This window comes from Poecilia latipinna, unplaced genomic scaffold (assembly GCF_001443285.1).
Source record: "Poecilia latipinna isolate Pla-1442-1.1 unplaced genomic scaffold, P_latipinna-1.0 Scaffold1091, whole genome shotgun sequence".
NCBI lineage: Eukaryota > Metazoa > Chordata > Actinopteri > Cyprinodontiformes > Poeciliidae > Poecilia > Poecilia latipinna.
Genome location: NW_015113707.1, coordinates 58,397 through 82,460, shown reverse-complemented (window position 1 = coordinate 82,460; position 24,064 = coordinate 58,397). Strand labels below are relative to the sequence as shown.

Below are 24,064 nucleotides of genomic sequence, written 5' to 3'. Positions count from 1 at the left end.
ATATATATATATATATAAAAAAAAAAAAAACTGTGTATAGGAATATATGTATATATATATATATATATATATATATATATATATATATATATATATATGTATAATTTTTTTACAATTTGGTTTCCAACTCATTTAGTATATTTTATGTTTAATCACTTTCAAATAGATAAATCCCCTCTTAATGGAAGCTCATCATCAACATTTATTTGTTGAAATAATCTGAAATGGACTCTGTGGAAAGGTATGTTTACAAAACATTAAAGTCAGGAGTATCTTTGATTGATTGATTACAATCTGTATGACATTTGGAAATGTAGTTAAACTGTAGGAAACAGAAATCCAATTTAGTTTTCTAAAATCAAATTCTCACTAACACACAGAAATACTTTTAACTTTTATGTAAAGCGTCATTTTCTGGACTTTTTGGTTGATATTTTGTCTTTTCTGTATAAAATGAATTGGCCATAAAATGTATGACTGTTCATTTGTTTCTACTTGTGCAAATCAGCAGAGTATAAATGATTATTCATCCAATTTATTGTAATTTAAGACTTTCATTTTGGTTTGTGTGTTTTTTCATATTGGATGTTATTTTCAATTCTTTTAGATTTTAAAGAAGTCATATCAGACAAATCTAAAGTCACATTTCATATTTTGCTGGTTTATTTATAAATGTAAGAATATAAATGGGGATATTAAGAATATTTTGTGGTGTTCACATACACAGACTGAATATGTGTGTATTGAGATCAATGCTGTGGCATTCACAGTGTTCTGCTGCATCAGGACCGGGTACTTTACTTTACCATGTTGTCAGCATCTTATTACATATTAAAGGATCAATAAATATTTCTGTGATCTATGAGTGCCCCCAAGTGGTCAGACAATTATTAGTGGAATAAATCAAAAAGTAAATTATGCCACAAGCTTCACTTTCAGTTAAAAAAAGTCCAGCATCCGAAGCTAAGTGAGGCTCTGTGGGAAAATGAATGTCCAAATAATCCAGATTAAGCGGTGATGAAGTTGTGTATGCTACTGTACTTAATGTGTTATTAAGCAATGCAGAATCAATGTTTTCCTATGAGTAGCTTCCTATATCACCAAACAGAAGACAAAAATATTTAAATGTGTGACAAGAGTATTAAAAAACTCTGAGCTCTTAAAAGAAGTAGAAGTATTCAATAAAATCCATATAATTATACAGTTAATCTCTCCTGCAGTAAAAACCAAATAGTTATTCAATAACATTATATAAGAACAATAAATGTTATAATTCAATCATTCAGGCGTGAGGTAGCTGTGGCTTATATTTAAATATTGCAGTGTAGATAAAGCTTTCTGTGTTGAGCTTCTTATTTAATGATGACCACCAGTGCGGTCTTTTTGTGATATTATTTTCATAGTGCTTATAAAACACTGAAATAAAACACACAGCAGCATTTACAGCTGCATTAAAATCAAAGAGTCGGAGGCCAATAAAGCCTCTCTGCAGATGAACCTGAATAGATGAGGAAACACACATCACAGATCGAGTCTCCATCTTTTCTCATGGTTCCTTTCAGCTACACTGTCATGCAAAGAGATTCATGCATCCATTAAAAATGTTAACCCATTGCAGACCAACACAAGAAAGCAAATAATTCTGAAGTGAAAGTTAAATGCATAATTGTCCATTTTTTTCCCTGCGCTTTGATATTCAGCCTTTTTTAATTTGATATCCCAAAATAAAATGCAACAAAAAGCCTCCAAAAGTCAGCCAATTTGTGAATTAAAAGACAAATTCAAAAGTCAAGTTAGAGAATTAGTCAACAAAGCAACTGTTAGTCAAGCAGTCTACAAACATGACCTTTATGAAAGAATGAAAGGGCAATAAAGTGGAAGAAAATGGAAAAGAACATTTCTGTAATAAGCCTGCAAGACAAACACCTCTGAACTGCATGTGATTCATAAACTACCTGTGAAAATGGTGAATCCCGCACAGTTGAGAGTTTAAAATAAATGAACCATCGTAAGTCTCCTCATGCAGACCAAATTCAATTTTATGCCCATTTTTTTGCCCATATGCAACCGATATCCCACTTTTCTCTCTTTTCACACCTCAAAAAGGTGTGATTTGTGCCACTGAATCATATACGTTATGTATACATGTATCCAACATTTTTTAAAGAGTCTCCATTTAAAATGCATCATGTCACATTTTATCATTGACTTGACACCTGATAAAATGTCTCAGGTCAATGGCTTCTTCTAATTCTGTACCAGAAGAAGCCAGACGTGTTAAGCCTGGACGTAAACAAAAGCTGGAGTAGATGTGATTTCTTGTTTCTTCTTGTTATGGTCTTGTGAAAAATACTGCTGACTGTACAACAACTTTAAAATCAGTCTATAAACAACGGCATCCGTCACTACGTCTGTAAACATGTAAACATGTAAACAGGTAAACAGTGCTCTGCTGCGTCACTTCTGCGTTCTTCTTCTGTGCATAGCGGGTTAACAGAAGTCTGATTTTGGTCGTATTTTATTAGCAGCAGTAACGGCCATGTAAAAAAAAAACTACATTTCAGCAAAACAATCTGAATTGAACTTCAAGACTTGTTGTGTGAACGTAGCCATAGATGAAACAAAACGTTGCTTTGATCTTGAAGTATTTCTTGAAAGGAATTAAAGTTAACTCCAAAATTGCCTTTGATGTAAAAATCTGAAAGAGACTAAAATTAAGGTTTATAATGGCTCTTTTGACTCAACAGGGCTAAATGTATACACTTTTAATATTTTTATTTGTTAAAAAAATAAAACTATTGTTTTCCTTCCACATCACAACCATTTACTATTTTGTGACAAAATACTTTGCGGTTTGTGTTTGTACCATTGCAAAAAGTATCAAGACGTGTTAGTACTTTTGCAAGGTTGTTGCAGTGCATTTTAATAAAAATAATAATAAAAAAATCTTAATATCAATCAGTCAATAAAATTCATCAGTGTGTCGACTCTGTCAAATCATCCCTAAGAGGAACATTTTGGATTGACAGATTAACTTGTTGGCTCACATGATCTCTGGAGATAAAACAAATTTAAAGCATCACTTTAATAAATGGATTTAAGGCTCCAGGATTACATAAAGAGAGCTCACAATGCAATCAATCTAGCCTCATCAAGCTAAGTCTTATGGATTAGACGGGAATCCCAAGGGTTGCTTTACTCCCCACTGATATTAAATAAATTACCATATCTGAAATTATCTGGCTCCTCTTCTGACTTATGTGCTACTCTATTAAACTCTAAGCAAGCAGAAAACATAAATATAAAGCTTGGTTTCAAGTTTAGACAATCAAATCTGCAGACAACTCGAATGTGATCAGCCTTTGAGTTGATCTTACCAGTCTCTCCCCACACAGGCAGGTATTCATCCTGCTGGATGTCCAACATCAGCTCCAGGCCGTTGCCCGTTCCGCCCTTCATCGTCACCAGAAGGGGTCGTCCATCTTGGCCTGAATTAAATGTGTAGCATTTCCCGTAGCGTGTAAATATCTGAAACACACACAGAAAGTCCAGGCTTTAATAACAACTCTAATGTTTCACATTCACTAAAACAAGAGTTTCAGACTTTATTTCCTACGAGGGATTAAAAAATAAAGGAAACAGCATCTGTTCAGGTTGAGCTATCAGACACGGATCTCAGAAGCCTTTATGTAGAGAGCCTGTTCACAAGCTGAACCCTGTCCGCTCTCAATACTGCATGATATAGTTTGTGCTTGAGAAAACAGGACATGATTTTTGTTTCAGAGTTGGACGACCTATGTCTGGCAGATTTCACACTGAGATATCTGACCCTCCCCCAACAAAAAGGTAAAAATATTACCTCCTTTAGAGCTGAAAGCAAATCAGACCTTTCTGGATTTTAAAAAACAAAACAGAAAACCACCTGATTTCTCTACTGTTTACAAGAACAAATAGATTATTTTGGAAGTTCTTTCAATTATTTGAACTTAAACCCGTGATGCTTTCTTAGGTTTACAAAAGCCTAATCTTAGGTTTATGTTTAGATTTTCTTTCTATATTAGAACAAACTAAGAATATCTTGTCCAGGGTTTGTTGCAGTATCAACTAATCAATACTTTGTAATACTTTTTAATAATAATTTGATTAAATTTTTTACATGTACAAAACCATTGACAGTGAATGCATAAAGTGCAAGTTTTTTAAAATGCCATTTTATGCCATGACCCTCAGCTTGCAAATGATTCCTTCCAGTTCTAACTCAACATTTTTCAGTTCACTGCATTTGTCTCTGCTGTGTCTTTTAGTCACAGTGCTAGATTTGATCATTTCAGCCATCATTGTGCTGGATTTGTTTTAAGCCTGCTAAGCTAGTTGATCACCTTTTGAAGGCACAAATCCCTCTGAACGGCTAACTCTCCCTTTCCTGCCGCAGATGAACTATTGGTGGCAAACACACCAGTAAGTTTCATATTCCTGTTTTTAGCACATTCTTTCGGGTAACCTATGACAGCCCCGGGCCAGCCCATGGATGTGCGTTAACCTACCCGGTTTTGCCCGGCACACCAGATGGCCATTCCACCCCAGGCCAGAAACACTGTTTAATGTGACACCAAACTGATAAGTTTGACTCAACAGGTGATTATTACGTACAGCATCATCTCTTTGTGCCGTAACAGGTGGAGAAGAAACAGGCCTAGGCACCCAACTAGCTCATTAAACTTGTGAGTATCCATCAGATTGTAGGAAATGAAGGAATTTGTCACAAAAATGAAAGTAATTGGTACATTTGTCTATGAAATCTGAACCATCCACACACAGCGTGAACACATTTTGCACAATGTGCCTGATTATGGAGACTTCAGAGTTTTTTCTCTCTTACAGCTGATTTGTGGTCGTCAGACTTCATGTGTAAACTCAAGGTATTGACATCTATTGTCCCGGCCTTAATTTCTTTTTGCGTCCGACACGAAATCCTTCGTCATCCTCACCATCCAGGCTAATCTTAATTTACAATTCTCCTTCCACCTCTGCTGGAATTTGCATTTATTTTCTCCGCTGTTCGTCTCCCCAAAATTACACACCGAGCCGCTAGAAACAGTTTCCAAAATTGATGTACATTTCTGGCAATAATCCATAAATTCCCCAATGAGGGAGTTTAGCTGAACAATTTGGATTTGCTGAACTCACCTTATTTCCCCTGAAACACAGAAAAAAAATGGCTCTGAGATTTAGATGTAATAATTTATAATCAAATCTAAGGCCTTAAATTTAACAAAATATATTTTATAACTTTCAACACTTAAACCCTGTTGTTTTACAAGATACAGCTGGAACAGTTTTCAAAAATGTCTACTTTTTGTTCACGTTGCCAAAGGAGAAAAGAAAACAAAGGAAACAGTGAAGAAGAAATAGAAACACATTCATTCTACGTTTCAACATTTATGGCAGTGAGGGTGTTTTGAACTCCCGTCAACATGCGTCTTGTTAAACTGTGGGAGGAAACAACAATATCTACAAAAAGAAACAGTAAAAGAAAGTTGTGCATGTATGGAAAACACTCAGAACTTTTAAACAATGGCCTCCAACAGCTTCATTTGAAATGCAGGCTTTCGTTTTGAAACGCTCAAGCTGAAACCCCCATGGAGTAATAACACACTATGAGACTTGATGTTCTCTGCAATTATGTAAAAAAATGAGCAAGACAAATGGGCCTTCAAAATAAAAAAATCCAATATTCTGCAGGAACAAACTTGCATATATAGATGGTTTGGTCTGATTTATAAAACATAAATGCATAGTTTGGTAACACTCAAGTTTACAGCAGCTACAGTTGATCTGGGGGGAATAAAAGTTGACAGCACTAAGAGTTTGATCAACATGAGAATATTCTTCAATGTTAAGACATTATCGAGGATTAGTACTGAATTAATAATATTTAATAATTGGATACAAAGTTTTATTATTTACAGCTGGAGGAGGTATACAGAGGAGGTATACAGAATGTACATCCACAAGTAACCAATGTGTTTTTGTTCTTGACCAGCCCAACAGTTACATCTCAACCCCAACTTACAAACAGTACAGTGAGCTAACAGCTGATAGCATGGTTAGCTGCATGGTTAGCTGCACGGTCTGTGGCTCTGTCCTGAGTAGAAGGACAGAGCCACACACAACAATACTGAGGTCAAACAATCAGGGAATCCACAGCTTAGTGTTGGCTCCAGAAGCTGCAGGAGGTGAAGGAGCTGCAGCAGCCAGACCTCCTGCTGCTGATGTGAGGAGTGACCAGTAGGAAGGCAAGAAACAAAATTTATTTTCAGTTTATATTTCTAATCTGCATGGAACGTCTTCAGTTTTCTCTGTTTCCTTCCATTCATGTTTATATTAATCAGTTATTTCTCCTGTGTTTGTTAGCAATTCTTTCATCATTTTTTGTGTTTACATCAAGTTACCCTCCACCGGCTAGTTTATTGTTTCCATGAGCTGCAGCACATTCAGTTACTTACATTCACTGGTTTATTACACCAGGGTGGTTTTTGGTTCTGTTGCCCTGCAGCAATAATGTCAGGATTCAAACCCTGACCTGGATTTCGGATTAAATTAGCATGTTAGTGTTGCTCTGTGGTGAACTGGCGACCAGTCGAGGGCAGTGGGTTCCAAAGTTTTCAGTTTTTGACCCACAAAGTAAAAATGTCATGACCCAGAGTCTAGAGCACACAAATATTTTTATCGAGTCACTTAAAAAATGGTATTATGACAATACAATTGGCATCAACAGCTAATATTAGCTGAACTCGTGTCGTTTCCTTCATGCCTCTTCATACTTCCAGTTCCTCTAGTGCGTATCTTTTCACTTCGTTTTTTGGATTCAGTGCTGCTTTCATTCATCCTCACTGTACATTTGGGATTTAGTTTTTCTGTTTAGCTCGATCTTTTCCATGATTCTGTCTCCTTCTGCCTCAAATAGCAAAAACTGACATGTAATATGTATGAGATGAATAAATTACTTGCTGTTATTTGTGTTCAGGTCATCAAACTGCGTTGCCAAAAAAAAAAAGACTTTTGAGAAGCTGGAAACAGATCTGTGAATTTATTCCACAAAATAAATAAATAAATCATTGAGTAATTAAATTGTTATATTAGTTCCTTCTATGAGCAAAGTAGATAATACTCAAAATGTCTTTGTGCTACATTTAGCAAAACAACTAAACTGTGATGAAAAACTGTATATTAGAAAACCTGAATGCTTCAAAACTTTAACATACTTGACTGTTCATCCATGTGCAGAACAGTAGAACCTGATGCTGGGCCACTGTTGCATTTCCAAACTACAGTATATCCCACTGGCAACGACGCGATTGCTGGTGAACTAATGGATGTATAATCTAATCAGAAACATCCAGAAAATGAAAAAGCATACCTAGAGTCCAAAATGAAATTTTTTCCTACTTTGTTTGCTGAGCCACATGCATTACAGTATCCTAGATCCTAATTAACTTAGAATTAACCTTCAATATGTTGACATTAATGTTTGGAACAGTAACAGGAAGCTAGTTTGGAGAGAAGATATAACAAACAGGAAATAAAAGAGTGAATAGCTTATTTTTTATTACCATTTCACAGAAGACAGAATGTATCTATCTGTATAAACTGGATGTATAAATAATCTCTTTGCAATGCTGCTAATAAAACAAAAGTCTACTTTTAGCCTTCTGCAATCGCTCAGAAAGCTGCCTTTCGTCTGAATTTTATGCAAGGACATTGATAAAAGATAAGAAGGCGTTTATTACATAGTTGACTTATGAGTCAGACGTTATTGCTTCATGACTCAAATGCCACAAACACCAGATGCACCAAGCTGAAAAAAATCAAACACAGCCATGCCTCACAAAAGAAAAGTTAGAATAATGTGAATCCTGCTCAGTGAGGTGTGTGGAATAGAGCGAAACCTGAATCAAATAGAGTCACGGTTATTCATAGGAGCCTGTAAAACACAATGCAGTGAAATGTAATGAAAAGCCCTCTGATAAGTCCAACACAATATGAGATGTGACCTTCAAGAGTGTAGGTGGCAAAACAGAGCCAAGAACAAAGCCTATAGTATCAGCTTATGTGCAGAATATAAATATCAATAAAATGCCCCTGAAATCCATCTTCTGTCCCAGAGCTCCCTCTCAGTGTAATCAGATCACTATTTGTCATTTCTCTTTGGAATATAAAGCCAGAAGATTTTTACAATATCACAAAGCTGCCTCCTTTCATCCAACAAAGTACCTGACAATTACAAATGGACTAAACCTGCAGAATAAAAACCTTGCTGTCAGTTTCAGACCTAACTAAGCAAAACACTGGAAAAATCCAAACTATTTGATACTACAATTTCTTTCAATCTTTCACAAAATATTTTTCTTTTTGTTTTTTGAAAGAAATATGAACAAAAGAAGAGGCTTTTAATCTTCGTAATCAAAGAAAGCATTGAGCAGAAACAGTGATGAGATTGTAACAAATGTGCGAGAGCGCGTACGTCTGTTTCTTGTTGCACAAGCCGGTTTGTACGAGAGCATGAATGATTGTGTTTGCCCAGGAGAGGATGTGTTTGTGTGCATGCATGCAGCCCCCATCCTTGCCATCTGCGTGTATGTGTTTGTAATGTGGTGATTGACTACAGCGCGCCCGTAGTCGGGAGTTGCTGTGGTAACCAGGAGATTGTGCCGGCTGCATTGAGTGACGCGCAGCAACAGTGGGTGCTGCCGCTGACCTTGGGGAGTCAGGATCCTCATTGTGTGCGAGAGACTCCGAGGTTCGCTGTGTCTCATGCATCTCTACGTCTGTCTGTCAACAAGCCTGTCAGTCTAATTCAGCTGTCCAGCTTGTTGGCGCCGCAGACGCACTGTGACATTTTCTCAATAATTGAGCGTAAGACGTGTGTTATTTTGTCAAGATGCAACCTTTGTTGTGAGTGAAATGAGAAGTTTGGTAAAAACATGTAGATTAAGTCATGTTTTATTAATTAAAGTTGCATGACCATTTCATAAAACTTATTTTTACACATTAGGTATTTTTCAGGCACACTGTGTAATTTTATAGCACAATCAAGTAATTAGGTTCCCTTTAGCTGTTATAAAAAATGCTGTTTTTTCAAAAATAACTTAAAAGAAATTTGACTGTGCATCTGAAAATGGTCTCTTTAAGACGCTTCTACTCTGTCCTACACTCCAAATTCAACATGTCATCACAACACTCCTCCATTATGCCGTTTACATTTGTTTTTAGTAGGGATGCACCGAATTATCTGCTATCTTATTTGCTAAAAATCAGCCACTGCCCTCTTTTGCTCTGCAGGGACAGAGGTTTGATGGACACACCAGCCAGGTCATGTCTGCACATTTGCATTTAACAAGAGTTATCTATATTTAGCGACACTTCAAACAAACAAAAAAATTGGTATCCCCAAAATCGGAATCAGCGATCAGCCAGAAAATTGCAATTGGTGTAACCATAGTTCTTGAATCTAAGGGGTGTTGGACTGAGAAGTAGTTTGTATGACAAACTCAGCAGACGTGCAGTTTCACACCAGCTCAGCTGCGAACTGAATCTCCACTGTAGAACTTTGGGTAAAAAGTCGGTGATTTATATGAGCAAGCATTTAGGCACCCAGGAGATGCAAGAATTTCTCAAACATGAAAGAAAGAATCAAAGCAACACTCCAGGTATGTTTTTGATGAGGGAATAACATTAAAACATGATGTGAAGCTGAAAAAAGTTGATTTCATATGACACCTGTCTTATTAGCTATAAGGAGGATTTTGGGACTCAAAAAGCTGAGATATCATCAATCACCTTCGATTCAGAAGCAGTCTAATGCCCAGCTGCTGCTACCCTGCATGTTTTTGATCTGTCGCTGCTTTAAACACCCGATTTAAATCAACGGGTCATCATCAGGCTTCTACACAACATGCTGGGATGTAATTACATTATTTAAATCAAGGACACGTCTAAAGCATGCAGGAAACCCGCCCTTGGAGATCATAATTGGATGCTGCTTCTTGAATGCAAGCCAAACCAAAAACAGTCCAATAGTGCTGTGAAATGAACCTGCAGATTTCTGAGTTTTTCTTTATTTTTTGTTTCACTTAAATGCTTCAGAAACACCAAGTGAATTTTAGTGTCAGACAAGAGAAAAATAATCTTGTTTCGTCTGAGTAAGCATAAAATTCAGTTTTCATTAAGACTAAAAACTATTCACCTGGCAGTATCTGAAAAGGGACTCACCCCATAAATCTAATAACAAGCCTTCCAGTATTTGTGATAACAGCCAGTCTATTTTTGACATCACTGTGGAGGTTGTTTACATTCAGTAACCTCCAGTGGGAGGATTCCAAGCATAAACAGCCAATTTAAGCGTCTGCTTAAATTGGCTGTTTACTGTCAGCATTATTGACAGCACCTCAATAGAAGTTAAGTCCAGACTTTGACTAGATCAATTAAAAATATTAATTTTCTGACCATTCAGAGTTGGACTTGCTGTGGTGCTTTGCTGTGGATGTGTACTTATGCACACATACTCCTGCATAAGTATGTGTGAACTTACGGTGATAAAATCAGTGATGGGTTTTTCTGCTCAGGAGTTCCTGGGGTTTTCCAGGGGCTGAGGAAGCAGGAAAAAAAGTCCAGAGCAGTTTTTTCAACCCTCCAGAGTGACAGATATAAATTATTTTCTGTTCCTGAGTGTCTTTGTGTCAAGGCTAAATGTGTTACTTTTTAAGATCTGGAATACTTTGTGTCATCATCAGTCAGGTTCTGTTTAAGAGATTCTTTCATTCTGCAATTCAGACAGGAACCAGGCCTGAGTGTGGCTCATAAAACTGAATGAAATGAAAGGGATTAATGGCAGTAAGTTTGTGATTTAACAACAGGTACAATTTTTATTTTTACATAGGGACAACCGGTGTGGACCAGTGTTAACATGGTTAACTAAAACGTATAAAAAAACGAAAACAAAAGTCGATTAAATATTTTCATTAATGGAGATAAATAAAAATGGTAATTAGTGGGGAAAACTAAAACCAACTAAATTTATAGATGGGATGCAATATAGATGGGACTATATTGTACATTTATAACTAAAACGTACTGGAATCATAGATATAGCCTTTGTTTTTGTGTTTATGAATCTTTTCATAAACACAAAACCCAAGAAAATAAAAATAAAAATTATAGCAAAATCTAGACTTATTTCATGTGACTGAGGTCAAACTGTTGTGTTCACAGCCAAACAGACTTTAAAAAGAAACTGGAAGAAGAGTTAAAAGGAAATAAATAATATAAAAACAATCTAAGAAAGAAGTGGCAACAATTTATCCATTAGTTAATATGAATGAACCTCTTATTATTATAATAATTCTTTTAAAAACAAAGAAAATGTTGCATCCAAAACTCAGAATAACCAGAAAAACTAAAATTAAGTCTAATTTATGTTCAGGAGTCCAAATAAATGTTTTCTTCTTCTGTCCGTTCAACAGCAGAAATTTAAAGATGCAATTTATTCATAAACAGATTATTTTTCCCCCACACAAACAGTTTACGTCAGTTGTCAGCAAACAACGGCACACCATAACCTAACTAATGAAAACTAGCAAACACACTAAAAATTAATTAGAACAAACAAAAAGTCACAACAAAACAAAGCTAAATTATAATGACAAACCCAGAATGATTATAACCCTGGATTGGATAGTCTTTTATTTTACTAAACTAATAACTTCTCAAAATAACTTTCCATGTTTGTTTGGCTTAGCTTTGTCTGCATAGGGGTTAAATACGATCACATCACCTAAACAGTAATTCATCCTGCAATAGCTGTTGGCGTACAACAGCATTTAATCTTTGCCAGGGAAGAAGTGCATTACCATAACAAATGTAATATTCTAGGATATGAATGAAAATATGGTATAACGTAGAAAACACCTTTCTGATTATATGCAAGAGCTGCTTATAAATCGTGCGTTGAATGACCCAGAAAAATCTCCATTTGATAAGTGCTACTCCTTCACCCATGTGATACACTGAGAAATGATTGGGTCCAAAAACATAAGCGTAGAGAGGCTGTAGAGGACATGGAATGAGATTTTGAAAGTACTTACTTCTGAAGTGCTTAACACAAAGGTAAGTAAAGTCTGTATTAGTCTGGATCTCTCCACACTTCATCACTAAACACTTCACACCTTAATACAAACCAAAAATCACCACAGGAAAAAAAAATATTTAAATAAGTTCACCTATGAGGGAAAAAAACCAGAGAGAGAGAGACATCACCTTCCTTGTTATTGCATAGTGTAAAAAATGTCACCGCCTTTTCCTAGGATAAATAATTCACAGAGAGACAGGCTGAGAGAATTCACATGGCTCTCGGCTATCCTTCAAACGACAATCTGACAAGGCTGAACAAGCTGTTCCTTAAAAGTTGCCAGGGAACCATTTTTCCTGTCCTCTATTGATTTTAAGATCAGCGGTGAGCTCAAACAAGCAGCGAGTTAAGACAGTTACAAAAACATAATTTCATCATTCTTGTTTAGCTTCTGTTTGTTCAAAAGAACAAGAGCAGCTAAACAGATGGAAAGAGCCACAATGAAAAAAAAAACAAAAAGCAAATGATCTGGATACATATTTCATGACTCCATGTGAATATTTAAATATTTCTGAAAAACACCCTGTACTTCACGTCTAATTAGTTAACGGCAGTCCTCATCATTAAGCAAGACAAAAAAAAAGCATATCAATATGGCGGATAAGTCCTATAGCTGCTGAGGATAATGAAAGCCTTCGCCAGCATCAGGATCCATGGCAACCGATCAAACTCAATCAATTTAAGAGGACCTTGCCATATGAAAGCTCCTGAGGAGTCACAAAATGTACCTTTATCTGATATTATTTTATCAGTTTTATACAGTTATTCTATTTACCTTTTCCAGAAGCAGAGAGCAGTTCTGACGTAAATGTATAAACAGAAAGACCTTGTCTTATACTGGCGATTTAAACTAGATTTAGCAGAAAAAGAAAAGAGAAAATCACATTTATCAGATAAAAATATCTCTTGATGCTACATAGAGTGACTTAAAGTATTTGTAGTTCCTTTGTATATTAGAACTCTAAGCCTTTCTGTATTTGTTTGTAGTTCATATTTAGTTCAAAACAACTGAGAGGAAAATGATAAATGGTTTTCAAACTCTTTTGCAAATACAAATGTGACAAGTGGGGCATGCATACAGCACCTTTAAGGCCCAGTCTACAACGGAAAGTTTTTTTTTCCAAGAACGGCTCATTGTTTTCAGAAAAGATTTCATCCACATGGAAACACAGAGAGTGCCTGAAAAAACTGCTTTTTCTCACCCAGACCTGTAACTGGTGCCAAACATGGAGTGTGGAACACATGAGGTTAGCTGTAAACACAACATAAAACAAGAAGAGTGGTGAACAACAAAGTGAAAGTTTCAGTGTGGACTTGGGGCGCAAACGGTAAAAAAAAACACCTTTTGCTGCAGTTACAGCTGCAAGTCTTTTGGCTTATGTCTTTACCATCTTTGCACATCAAGGGACTGAAATCCGTATTTACAGAATAGTTCACTTTCAATCAGATTGGATAACGAGTGTTTATAGGCAGCAAATGTCAAGTTTTGTTGCAAATTCTCGATTAGATCGATCTAAATGAGTTTATTGTAGATCTGCTGTTGCTGACCAGCTGGAAATTAAACCTCTGCTCCTGTCTCAAGACGCTTTCAGCCTCAGTTTCTTCCAGAATAGCTTCATTCATCTATCCATGGACTGGGAACACCTTCTCTGTCTCTGCTGAAGAAAAGCAGCACTATTCTGTCATATTTCACTGTGGAGATGGTGCATTCAGGCTGTTAGTTTTATACCATGCATAGGATTTTGAATCTAGGCCAGAATCTCTGCAGAAACTCCTCCAGCGTTGCCATAAGTTTCTAACTTCCCTCCTTGCCTGACCGGTCAGGTGGGCGGCAGCCATATCCTGGTAAGTTTGCACTTATGCCATAATCTATTTAAATTTTTGGATGATGGATTGAACAATTATGAAATAAACATTATTTTAATAATCTGTCACCGCTTTACTTTTCTTCACATCTTTACTCCTGGCATTTCTGTTGTCTTCCTTTGTGCTATTTGTTCACTAACATCTTCCAAGAAACCTTAGAGGTTTCAGACAACAGTTGTATTTATACAAAGTATGAATTAGAAACAGATGGAATCAATCTACTAATTAAGCACTATCTGCTGAATGTTATTCCAGGGTGCCAGAATAAATAGTTTGAAATGAAAAGTGCAATCACACACAAAATGATAACCTCGCATCAGTTTCTTTCCACTTCAAATGGCAGTGGAGGTAGAATTAATCACAATGAGATAACTTTATTAGCTTCCTTCTCTCAAACTGTTACATACTTTTATGTGGTACTGTAATAATGACTTTTCTGTCGGACAGTTGCTTATGGACTGAATGGTAAATGAACTGAACTTATATAGCGCTTTTCCAATCATTATGACCACTCAAAATGCTTTACACTAGAGTCACACTCACCCATTTATACACCGATACGCAGGTAGGCTGGGATCAAACCTTCGATCACAAGATGACTACTGTACCCACAGAGTCACAGTCGACCCCAATAAAAGAAATAAAAACTGTGTTGAAGAGAGAAAAGACGGCTAAGATTTTCCATCTCAGTAATAAGCTCCCATTTAATGATTGGCTGCAAGTAAAACAGGGGAATTTTACTCCCATCCTCTTAGAGTAGGAACACAACACTTCATGCATCATTTTTAATTTACCAATTCCAATGCAAAAAGTACTGTAATACTCTAAAGTTTTGAATTCTGCAGGTTGAAAGTAGCAAAGCTATCACTTTTAACAGTATTATTTATTTTAACGGTAGAATACTTAATCTGTCTCCAGACAGATTAGGACTGCAGGTGTAGTGTATTTTAAGCACCTACTCCCTGTTGTTCTGGTCCCACATAACCGTTATTTAACATACAATATTATATTCTGATTTAAAAATGTATTGTTGTGAAGTGGAGGCGGCAGATTACAGCACAGAAAAATGAGCAGAAGCAGAGCTGAAGGTCAGTGATTTCCTAAAGTCATGCAGGTAAAAATATAACTTTTAAATTCTCTCGATAGCTGGACCGTGTCACCAATTAGACTATTTTCCCATATTATCAATTCTACAACATTTTATATTGTTCTTATTTGAGATGTTACCCAGTTATATTAAAACTGTTGAAACTATTTGCAGCACAGCAAAAGGGTGTTTCAAAAACAACCCAGTTGGATGTTTAATCTCGTCTAATCTGATTAGTAAAGGCTCATAATAAATCATGAAAGTTTACACAACTGTGGAATTTGAGATACAACATACAGGCGCTGACACCACCCAACCTAGCAGCTTCTCTATAGTGAGAATGTTGTGATTTCTAAAGTTGATTTTGATCAATTTAGTTCTACGGAACTAAATTGATCCTTTCTCACTCTCAACTGGTTCTGCACCAGTTGAGAGTGAGAAAGGTTTTGCCACAAAGTAACCAAATAAATCTACAGAAAACATTATTAGTCAGTTGGAAGACCAAAGAAAACAACAACTCAATTTTAACTTTCTGCAGAATCAGACTCAGAGAGCCTCAACTAGTTAGGAATCAAAATGCAATAGAAAAACAATTTTAAAAAAGTATAAATATATTCATATTTCTACCACAGTTTAGAAAAATACAATCTTACTACACAATAGGACAGCTGTAGGGAAAACTGTTCAGTTTCCATCTCTGCCTCACTGATTAATGCATCACTGACAAATGGGACAATAAAACTGCTTAAACTTCTGACCATTATCACTCATTACATTACAGAATCATAAAACAGAAAGTAAATCACCAATAAAATATGTTGCAAGAAGGCCTGACTAATTCTGACAGGAGCTAAGCCTGTCTCTTGGTAAACTTCAATGGCCACGGTCTTCCTTCAACATACAAACTACTCACAATTATGCAAGTCCATGGTGTAGTTAGAGCATGCACTCCTGTCATCACCAGTGGTCAGAGGGTGAGATGCTGACCATGCACAGTGTAAAACTGTTCCTCACAAAGGCAACATGGAGACACAAAGGTCAAACAACTATACATCCAAACACCCAGAGCCAAGTGGCCCATTGATTAAACATGGAGCATCTGCAGGAAACCCCTGAGAAAAGGCCCAAACTGGGACCCAATCCTTGGACATTCCAGCTGCAAAACAACAGTCCTAACAACAACACCTCCATCCTATTGAGAAAAAAGCAGAACATTACATCTTGAAGCCAACACATCTGTTTTCTCTACATCATTTACATATGTGTCATGTAAATATTCATTAATCAAGATGTCAAGAGACATTAGTTTGTGTAGCAAAAGTGTACTGTAATATAATGACAAATACATCCCAGGGAAAAATAAATGTCCTTGTAATTACAGTGATTTTTTTTTTTTTTTTGGAAGATGTAAACACCAGCATGTAGAAAAAATGCACTAAATCTATTTATACAGTATTAAACAAATTAATTGTATCCAGATGATTTACTAAAGCCTAATTATTATGTATTTTTATGAAGTAATAATAGATGGATCGATTTCAAAGTTGTTGAGTACGGGTGTGGCAAAGTGTCGGCCATCGCTTCAGCCATTGTTTACATCTGGATTTATTATGTCTGTCTTCTTTTGAAGAGTAAATATGACACACGTCTCACATCGATGTAAAAATGGGATGAAATGCAACATGGCGGTTCTGACTGCAGACACTTTGAACATTATCTAATTTAGTATGGAAGTGCGATCAGACCTGGGCTGTTCAGACTGTGGGCAGTGGTAAAGGAAGATATATGAGCAGAAAAAAAAATCTGTGTGAACGAAACCTTTGTTTCTCAAATGATTAAAAGTCATTTAATACAGTGTTCATTTGGAGGGATAATTATGTAGTAATTGTTATGATATTAGCTAACATGAAAAGATTGTTATGAGCCATTAACATCCCTAGTCCATCAGTGTTACTGGCTAATAATCATTTTTCTCTCCCAAAGTAAAACATATGCAGCAATTGCAATCTGTAGTTTACATACTGGCTGATTACATGAGATTAAAACACCAGCCCTGTTAAATTTGCTTTAAATAAACTCTAGTTCGTTAGTCTAAAAAGTTCAGTTCATTTGGGGCGGAGTGAATCTGTCATCAAACTCTGATGCAGACCAAAAAGACGAACTCTGGTTCACCTACAAATCCAGGTTTCGGTTCAGTTGAAGTGAACTCTGGTGCAGTTCCAGTATGTGAACGCCAAGCAGACCAGACAGTGCTCCAAAAGCAGGAAGTGGACTGCAGCGCTGGGCATTCTGGGTAAATACAATCGAAACAAAAATATGTGAGTTTAGCGCCAGCAGGAGAAATGGTTGGTGGTGTTTTGCTGATGACAAAAGAGAAATCCCACAATTGCTAAGATCTGATGCAACATTTTTTAAATTTTGTGAATAAGGATGTTACACTTAGTGTCTTCTTCAGTGTTTTCTGAGTAATTTCCTTCAGTGGTTCTTGGTGCAGCGCCGCCACAGGTCAAAGAGTGAAAGGATTGCTCAAAGGGTTTGGTTGGTTTGACAGTGCCTTGAAAATGGAAGGAACCTCAAACTCAAGTCATTATTTCTCAGCTTATCTCTAAACCTTTTATTTCAGTTCATCTGTTGTCAGTGTTGCCTAATGACTGAGGTATTTTTGATTATATGTACCTGGTTACTGTTATTGTTCCTTAGACAATAATCCAAGTCATTTTCAGTAATAACTGAGAAAATAAAACATTTGCAAAAACAATAAAACTGACTAGGAGCTCTGCAGTTTAGACAGTTTTCAGAGAAAACAGAGCTGTTGGTGAAATTTATATAAATAATCTTCAACTGTAATCAACTTTGAAATAGCAGTTACTGTTTGCATAATTTGCGGTTGTAAATAGTGCAGGAGGTAATATGAAAAAGTCATTTTCAGTGACAAAGTGGCCATATTTGCTTAACTGCTTGAAACTAAACTGTTCTTGGTACAGTGCCACAGCTCACATCAGCGTCTTTCCTAGACAAGGCAGACATCTGTCTCTGTACAAAACCGTCTGAAACACTGACTGCACAGCACCTGTCCAGAACCAAACAAAACCCACAAAGGTAGAAAGAAACCAGTGAACAGGGAAGACAAAAATAGCCCAGAAAGAAAAAAAATATGTATATTGATTCTGTGAAGACCTGAGTTCATGCAAAGGTTTCTCTGCGTGCTCTGTTTGTGTAAAGAGACCAGATTGGTAATACCAAGCTCACAGCTTGGTAATGGCTTTATGGATATGCGTTTGTGGCGTTGCTTGCAAACTTTTATAACCAACTTCTGGATTGCTGTTTGAAATAACTGAAACTCTGCTTCTGGTTGGCTTAAAAAATAGAATTCAGAATATTTAGGACGTATTATCGTCTCCACATACCAACGACTAACGCCCAAAACATTTCAATATACAGAAAAAAATAAATCTGTGGGGGATTATCAATCAATAGTGGTAAGCAGGGGGGACAGAGGGTGCTTGAGAGGATGTTCTCAGATTGATTTCTCACCCAAAATCAATGCCTGAGACCTGCGTGAGTGAAGTGAGAATCAAGGATGTGTGTCGGTAAAGTTGGAGGAAGAAGAAATGGCAGACAGATAAAGTACGAGGAAGGATGTATTGATGAAGCCAGCGGACCATCTATGGAGACACACTGAACGTGGGGACGGGGTGGCAACAACAAAAAAAAAAAAATCAATATATTCCACCACCCATTGAAAGCAGCAAGACTCCAACCCCTCACCTCTAAGAAGTGACTCAACTTCTCTGGTTTGGCTCCTGACAACAGATTAACTTGCTTTCCTCGAAGTCATGAAGGGAATCATTGATTATCCACGCAGCAGCACACATCACCAACATTCCAGACTTTGGGACTGTGTTTATCTCTCAAACAGGTTGCCGTGGCTCCAAGGAGCATCCCTAAATAGTTAGTCAGGGAGAAAATGTGTTGAATTTTGATAGCTTGCTTCGTGTCTCTAAACTGCACTGTAACAACTTCATGATCCAGCTTTGGAGCTCAGTCAGATGACAAAAAGAGGGAGAGAAGAGCAGCTTTAACTTCAATCTAAATATATTTCCACCCCCCAAAAAAGGAATCCAGCAAATCAGAAGAAAAAAACATGATTTCTAAAACATAAAGCCAAGCTTGAAATTCTCACAAGGAAAAAAAATGTGTTTGTTGTTGTAATGAGGTGGGTGAGATGGGAGAACATTGGCTTTACATTGTTTTCACAGTAATGAAATGGAATCAATGAGGCTGCACTCTAACTAACTGCACTCTATCAGGCTGTCAGTGAATGTTGCAATGCATTCCTAAATGCATCAAAAAGTCTTCATTATAGGCAGATTGGTCTCTTTTGAGCACAGATTGATCCTGTTTAAGTCTGACACGAAACCACAACCGTTTGCAAATAAAATGCGTTCGCCTGGAACATTTTCTAAAAGAAAAATCTCAATGTTGTTTCAGAAAACTGAAAAAATTAATGATGGAAGATCTAACTAAATATATATATATATAAAAAAACATTAAATCCAAACTGCTACTATCTTTACTATATGATTTCCATAATTACACATCATCACCTTTCTAAAATAATGGCCTGTCATTTTTTGACATAAGTGATTTTGGCAAAAAAATAAAATAAAAATAATAACAATAAATAAATAAACAAATAAATAAATAAATAAAAAAGTCACCGCCTCTCTCTTTCCAAAAGATGTTTTAGGCTACAAAAATCACTGACAAAAAATGACTTGGGACATTATTTTAGGAAGGTGACGACATGAAGCCGGTCTCTTCATCAATATGTAAAGAAATAGTTTAATTACAGATGCGCATCACGAAAACAACAGGACTGAGCTTGTCTCTGCTGGTGGTATTTTCAAATAAAATTCAAGAAACAAAAGGGCATTCTACGGTTAATCAAATTATCCGACATGGCGAAGTGAAGGTAGCAGACTCTGAAACCTGGGTCAACCTGTTGGGAAGATGAGGAAGTAAAAACAGAGGGAAAAGGGACTTTGGGAACACTCACAATGCTGAAATTACGCGGCCCGCAGGGCTCTCCCTGGTACCGACAGTACAGCAGCATCTCCTCCAGCTGGTGTCCCAGCCGGTCCAGCAGCTCCTTCATACTCGGCTGGGACTCCAAAGGAGGAGGAAGGAAGTTTTTGAAGTCTAAAATCCGCGACAGCCACGGCGGCTCGCTGCCCGCGCTCTCTCCGCCGTCACCCAGCAGAGCCAGAAGCGCCTCTTTCGCAGCGGGGGAGACCTGCAAGTTGGGCGAGTCAGGTTCCTTCTCCAGCAGCCCCAGCCACCTCCCGGAGGTGAATATGTCCGTCTTCTTCATGCGTCGAGGCAGCAGCAGGTTCTGGTTGCAGATGGTGACGGCGGGGAAAACCAGCCGCTTGGCGTACACCATGTGCGCCTTGGTGTACATGGGCGAAGAGAGCAGGTACCGCACTCTGTTGGAGGACCAGGCGAAGAACAGAGCCACGGCCGCCAAGAACGCAAGAAGCCACGCAACTCTCCGTGGGTACGAGCCGCTGAGGAAGATGTGCCGTAAGCCGTGCAGGGTTGTGTGTTTCAGGAAGAGTTTCCCAGCTTCGGTGAGAGAACCCGGGCTCGGCTTGGATCCAGAGGACGGGCACATTTTCGGGAAACGCCGGTGCGCACATTCAACATCGGTCCCGCCGTGGTCAGGGTGACGGAGCCAGGACTCGTCTTTGCGCACTCGGAAGGATGCAGTTAGTGAGAGGATTTATTTTTTATTTTTTTTTATCTAGAGAGGAGAGGCTGAAGCGCACGCAGCTCCTCTCGGTCCTCTCAAGCACTGAGCAGCAGCTTGAGGCGGTGATGGGGGAGTATTTTGTCAGGCGCGCAGCGCTCCCTGAGCGTGTCCGGGAGGGGGAAGTGAAGTTAGTCAGAATGATTTAGTGCGCTAATGTGCAGCAACAGGAGTCAGGGGGATTATTTCATCTAAATTACAAGCAGTTAAACTCCGAGAATAAGTTCCAAAGAGACGACAGATTTAGTTAAAATCACACAATCATATTTCATAGCACGTTCTTCCCGCCTGCTTCCAAGATTATAATTTTCCAATTTCTGACATCTCCCCCCAAACACAGTGTGTGTTTTACGCACACAAACACACACAGACAGACTGTTGTGTCATAAATTAGGATATGATCTAAACGTCTATTAAGTAGTGAAGCTCATTTATTATAGATTTATTACATAGATATTGATATTTTTATGTGTTTATGTAGATTTTATAAAATGGGTTGCATATTATAAAAACACAATAGGATTCTCAGGAAATTTGAATAATGAAAAGGGATTCTTCTCACATATGTCATACAACTATTCATATGTTCTCCAGGAAATAGCTAGCTCATTAAAGAGTATCCAATCATATTCTTGAAAAGTTAAGTGGAAGGAAAAAGTGTGCAGGTACTGATTTCAAGCTGCTTAAGGTCAAGTGTGAAGTTTCAACAGTTGGTGATGATTTGAAGAGCCATGTTACTTGCTACTGCGTTTTATCAAGTCCAAAGTCAACACAGTTGTCGACCATACAACTGTGCCAAAAGTACCACAGCTTCATGAGCGCACATCACTGTTTGACTGGCTTACAGAGTCCCACTGACTGAATCTGTTTTTTTTAAAAGAGGAAAATAGAAATCAAGTTAACAAGATGAGTTGAGGGCTTTCTTTATTCGCTGCAGTCTTCCTGTAATTATTATTTATTATATATTATTGAGTCTACAGTCATGACCCGATCAGTCTCGCTTGTCAGCTTACAAGTAACTTTTGGGAATAACAACCTTTAAGAAGATATTAAACATAGTTTTAAACTCTGCACATACTTTTAAAAAACATTTCTGTTTCTAAAAATATTGTTTTTATTGGTCTGATGTTATATTTAAATTTTAAATGTTGTGTTTTCATTAGCCATTAGCAGAAAATCAACATGACTGAGAGAAATCATGATGTTTGCCAAATTGATCTATGTAATGTGTTTCACTGATAGTTACTGAAATAGATGGACTTTTCAATGATTTTCTAATTAAATGGATGGGTCTGTGTACAGCATACAGTACACAGACACTTTTCAATAAAATTAAATACCTTTTGCAACGTTCAAGATTAACAGAAATAAACTGACTTGAAATAATCAATTTGTGTGGGATGGATCTATATACATCTTTTAAATTGAATTGCTGAAATAAATGACCTTTCCTATGATATTCTAATTTACTGAGATGCACCTATAAGTTGCTGCTGAATATGATTAGTGAAGCTTGCTGACTGAAATCTCTGGGCTCAGTAAATGCAGATCATTTGTCTTCCTTTTCAACTCCGTCGCACACATAAATAGCTTTGGGGACACGTGCACCTTAACTCCTGCAAGCTTCACAGTTTCTCACTCAGTGTTTAACACTTACTTTACAAAGGTTAATAGTAGAGGGGATGTTGTCTGCAACATGAGAGCGACACCAGTTACATTACTCATTATCCTGCATCGCTCGCACTCGCATGAAGGGTAAGTAAAGCTGACATTACAGAACTGACAGATGTGCCTCAGTCAAACGTATTATCAGAAGGAAAACAGAAAGGTCAGGATGCTGCTGGGAAGTTAATGAAAGTCCTGTGATGCATCTTTGAAGGATGAAGTCTAAATATGCTAAAGCGCACCTTTAATTGATTGCATGGTGGGTGTTTTTGACTCCGTTACGCCCAGGTTTGTTTGTATCGAGGGCGGAGCTTTTGTCAGGACTTACAGCCATTGACAAAGCATCTGCAAAAACAATCTCCCTCTTGGGGTTTTTGGTCAAGCTGTAGCTCACGCTTGGTTGGTCATCAACACACACAGAGATCCGAGAGTAAGAGCTGCTGTGCAAAGTGTCTGCTCCACCTCTGAAGCAGAGAGTGTGGGTTTATTGCTCTGTGCATGACGGAGGAAAAAGAATTGAGCATGAATGAGAGGAGGAAGAGAAGTCGGCAGAGGAGCACTTAGAAAATCAATGTTTCACATCTTGTCACTTTATTCTGAAACATGGAGAACTGCTAAAATACGTGAAGACAATGACAGGCAAGGCATTCAAAAAGTACTAATCAAGTAAAAGTGGAAAGCTGGGTATTTGTTCATTTAAGTCGAGCAAACAACAGTCATCAAGCTCAGGCCTGCAAAAGTAATATCACATTCATGTTTTGAGATAATTATAAATTTGCTCAATTATCATAATTTAAGTGTCTAAACGTTGCAGGGTGAAGCAGAAAAATCACTTGTCTATGGTTCTCTACTTTCTGATACATTTGACAGATTGATCCGACACCCAATAATTATGTGCAATTCCAAGACAGACACTTCATGTCTGCCATGTGCGCTTTTTCTCCACTCAAAACGAAAACTTTAATAAAACGTTTGTGGAGGGTTTTTTTGTTTTGTTTTGTTTTTTGCATTACACTGGCATGCAAATTAAGACAATTTTTTTTATTAATTCCAATCATTTGAAAGTCTTTAACCTTTTCTTAAATGGCAGACATGGAATCAGGATCAATTTTTTGAATAAATATAAGATGTTTTGAAATTGTCGTTAGCTGTTTGTGTTTGTGATGAACCTTTTGCAGAGTGACCGCTGGAGACAGGCCACTAAACGGATTCACAGAAGTCTCTTTTTAAATTTACAGTCTGCACTTTCTGAACAATTTGAAATAAGGTTTGATGCAGCTTATTTTTCATGTTTGACCAAGGTAGTCAACATTTTGTTTTTGTCAGTCCCAGTTATTTATTTTACATTAGCTGTTATATTCCTATGCACTGACTGAACAAATTATAGTTGTGTTGATTTTACAAGTTTGCCCAAGCTTGTGAAGCGATTGGTGTATTTAAGTGAATT

General features: G+C 37.3%; 1 protein-coding gene across 2 annotated transcripts in view; it reads right to left on the bottom strand.

Moving 5' to 3' along the window:
* Positions 1-24,064, bottom strand: part of asic1b (acid-sensing (proton-gated) ion channel 1b) — a 78,054-nt gene that overhangs the window by 33,594 nt on the left and 20,396 nt on the right. The window contains exons 1-2 of one of the 2 annotated variants that reach the window (XM_015052146.1): positions 20,200-21,345; positions 3,378-3,528 (exon numbers count right to left, since the gene is read on the bottom strand). In XM_015052146.1, coding sequence (XP_014907632.1) covers positions 3,378-3,528; positions 20,200-20,817 — 769 coding nt within the window. In that variant the 5' untranslated portion in view covers positions 20,818-21,345. Of the gene's footprint in view, positions 1-3,377; positions 3,529-20,199; positions 21,346-24,064 lie in introns of those variants that run through there. The other variant, XM_015052145.1, reaches the window with a different exon arrangement.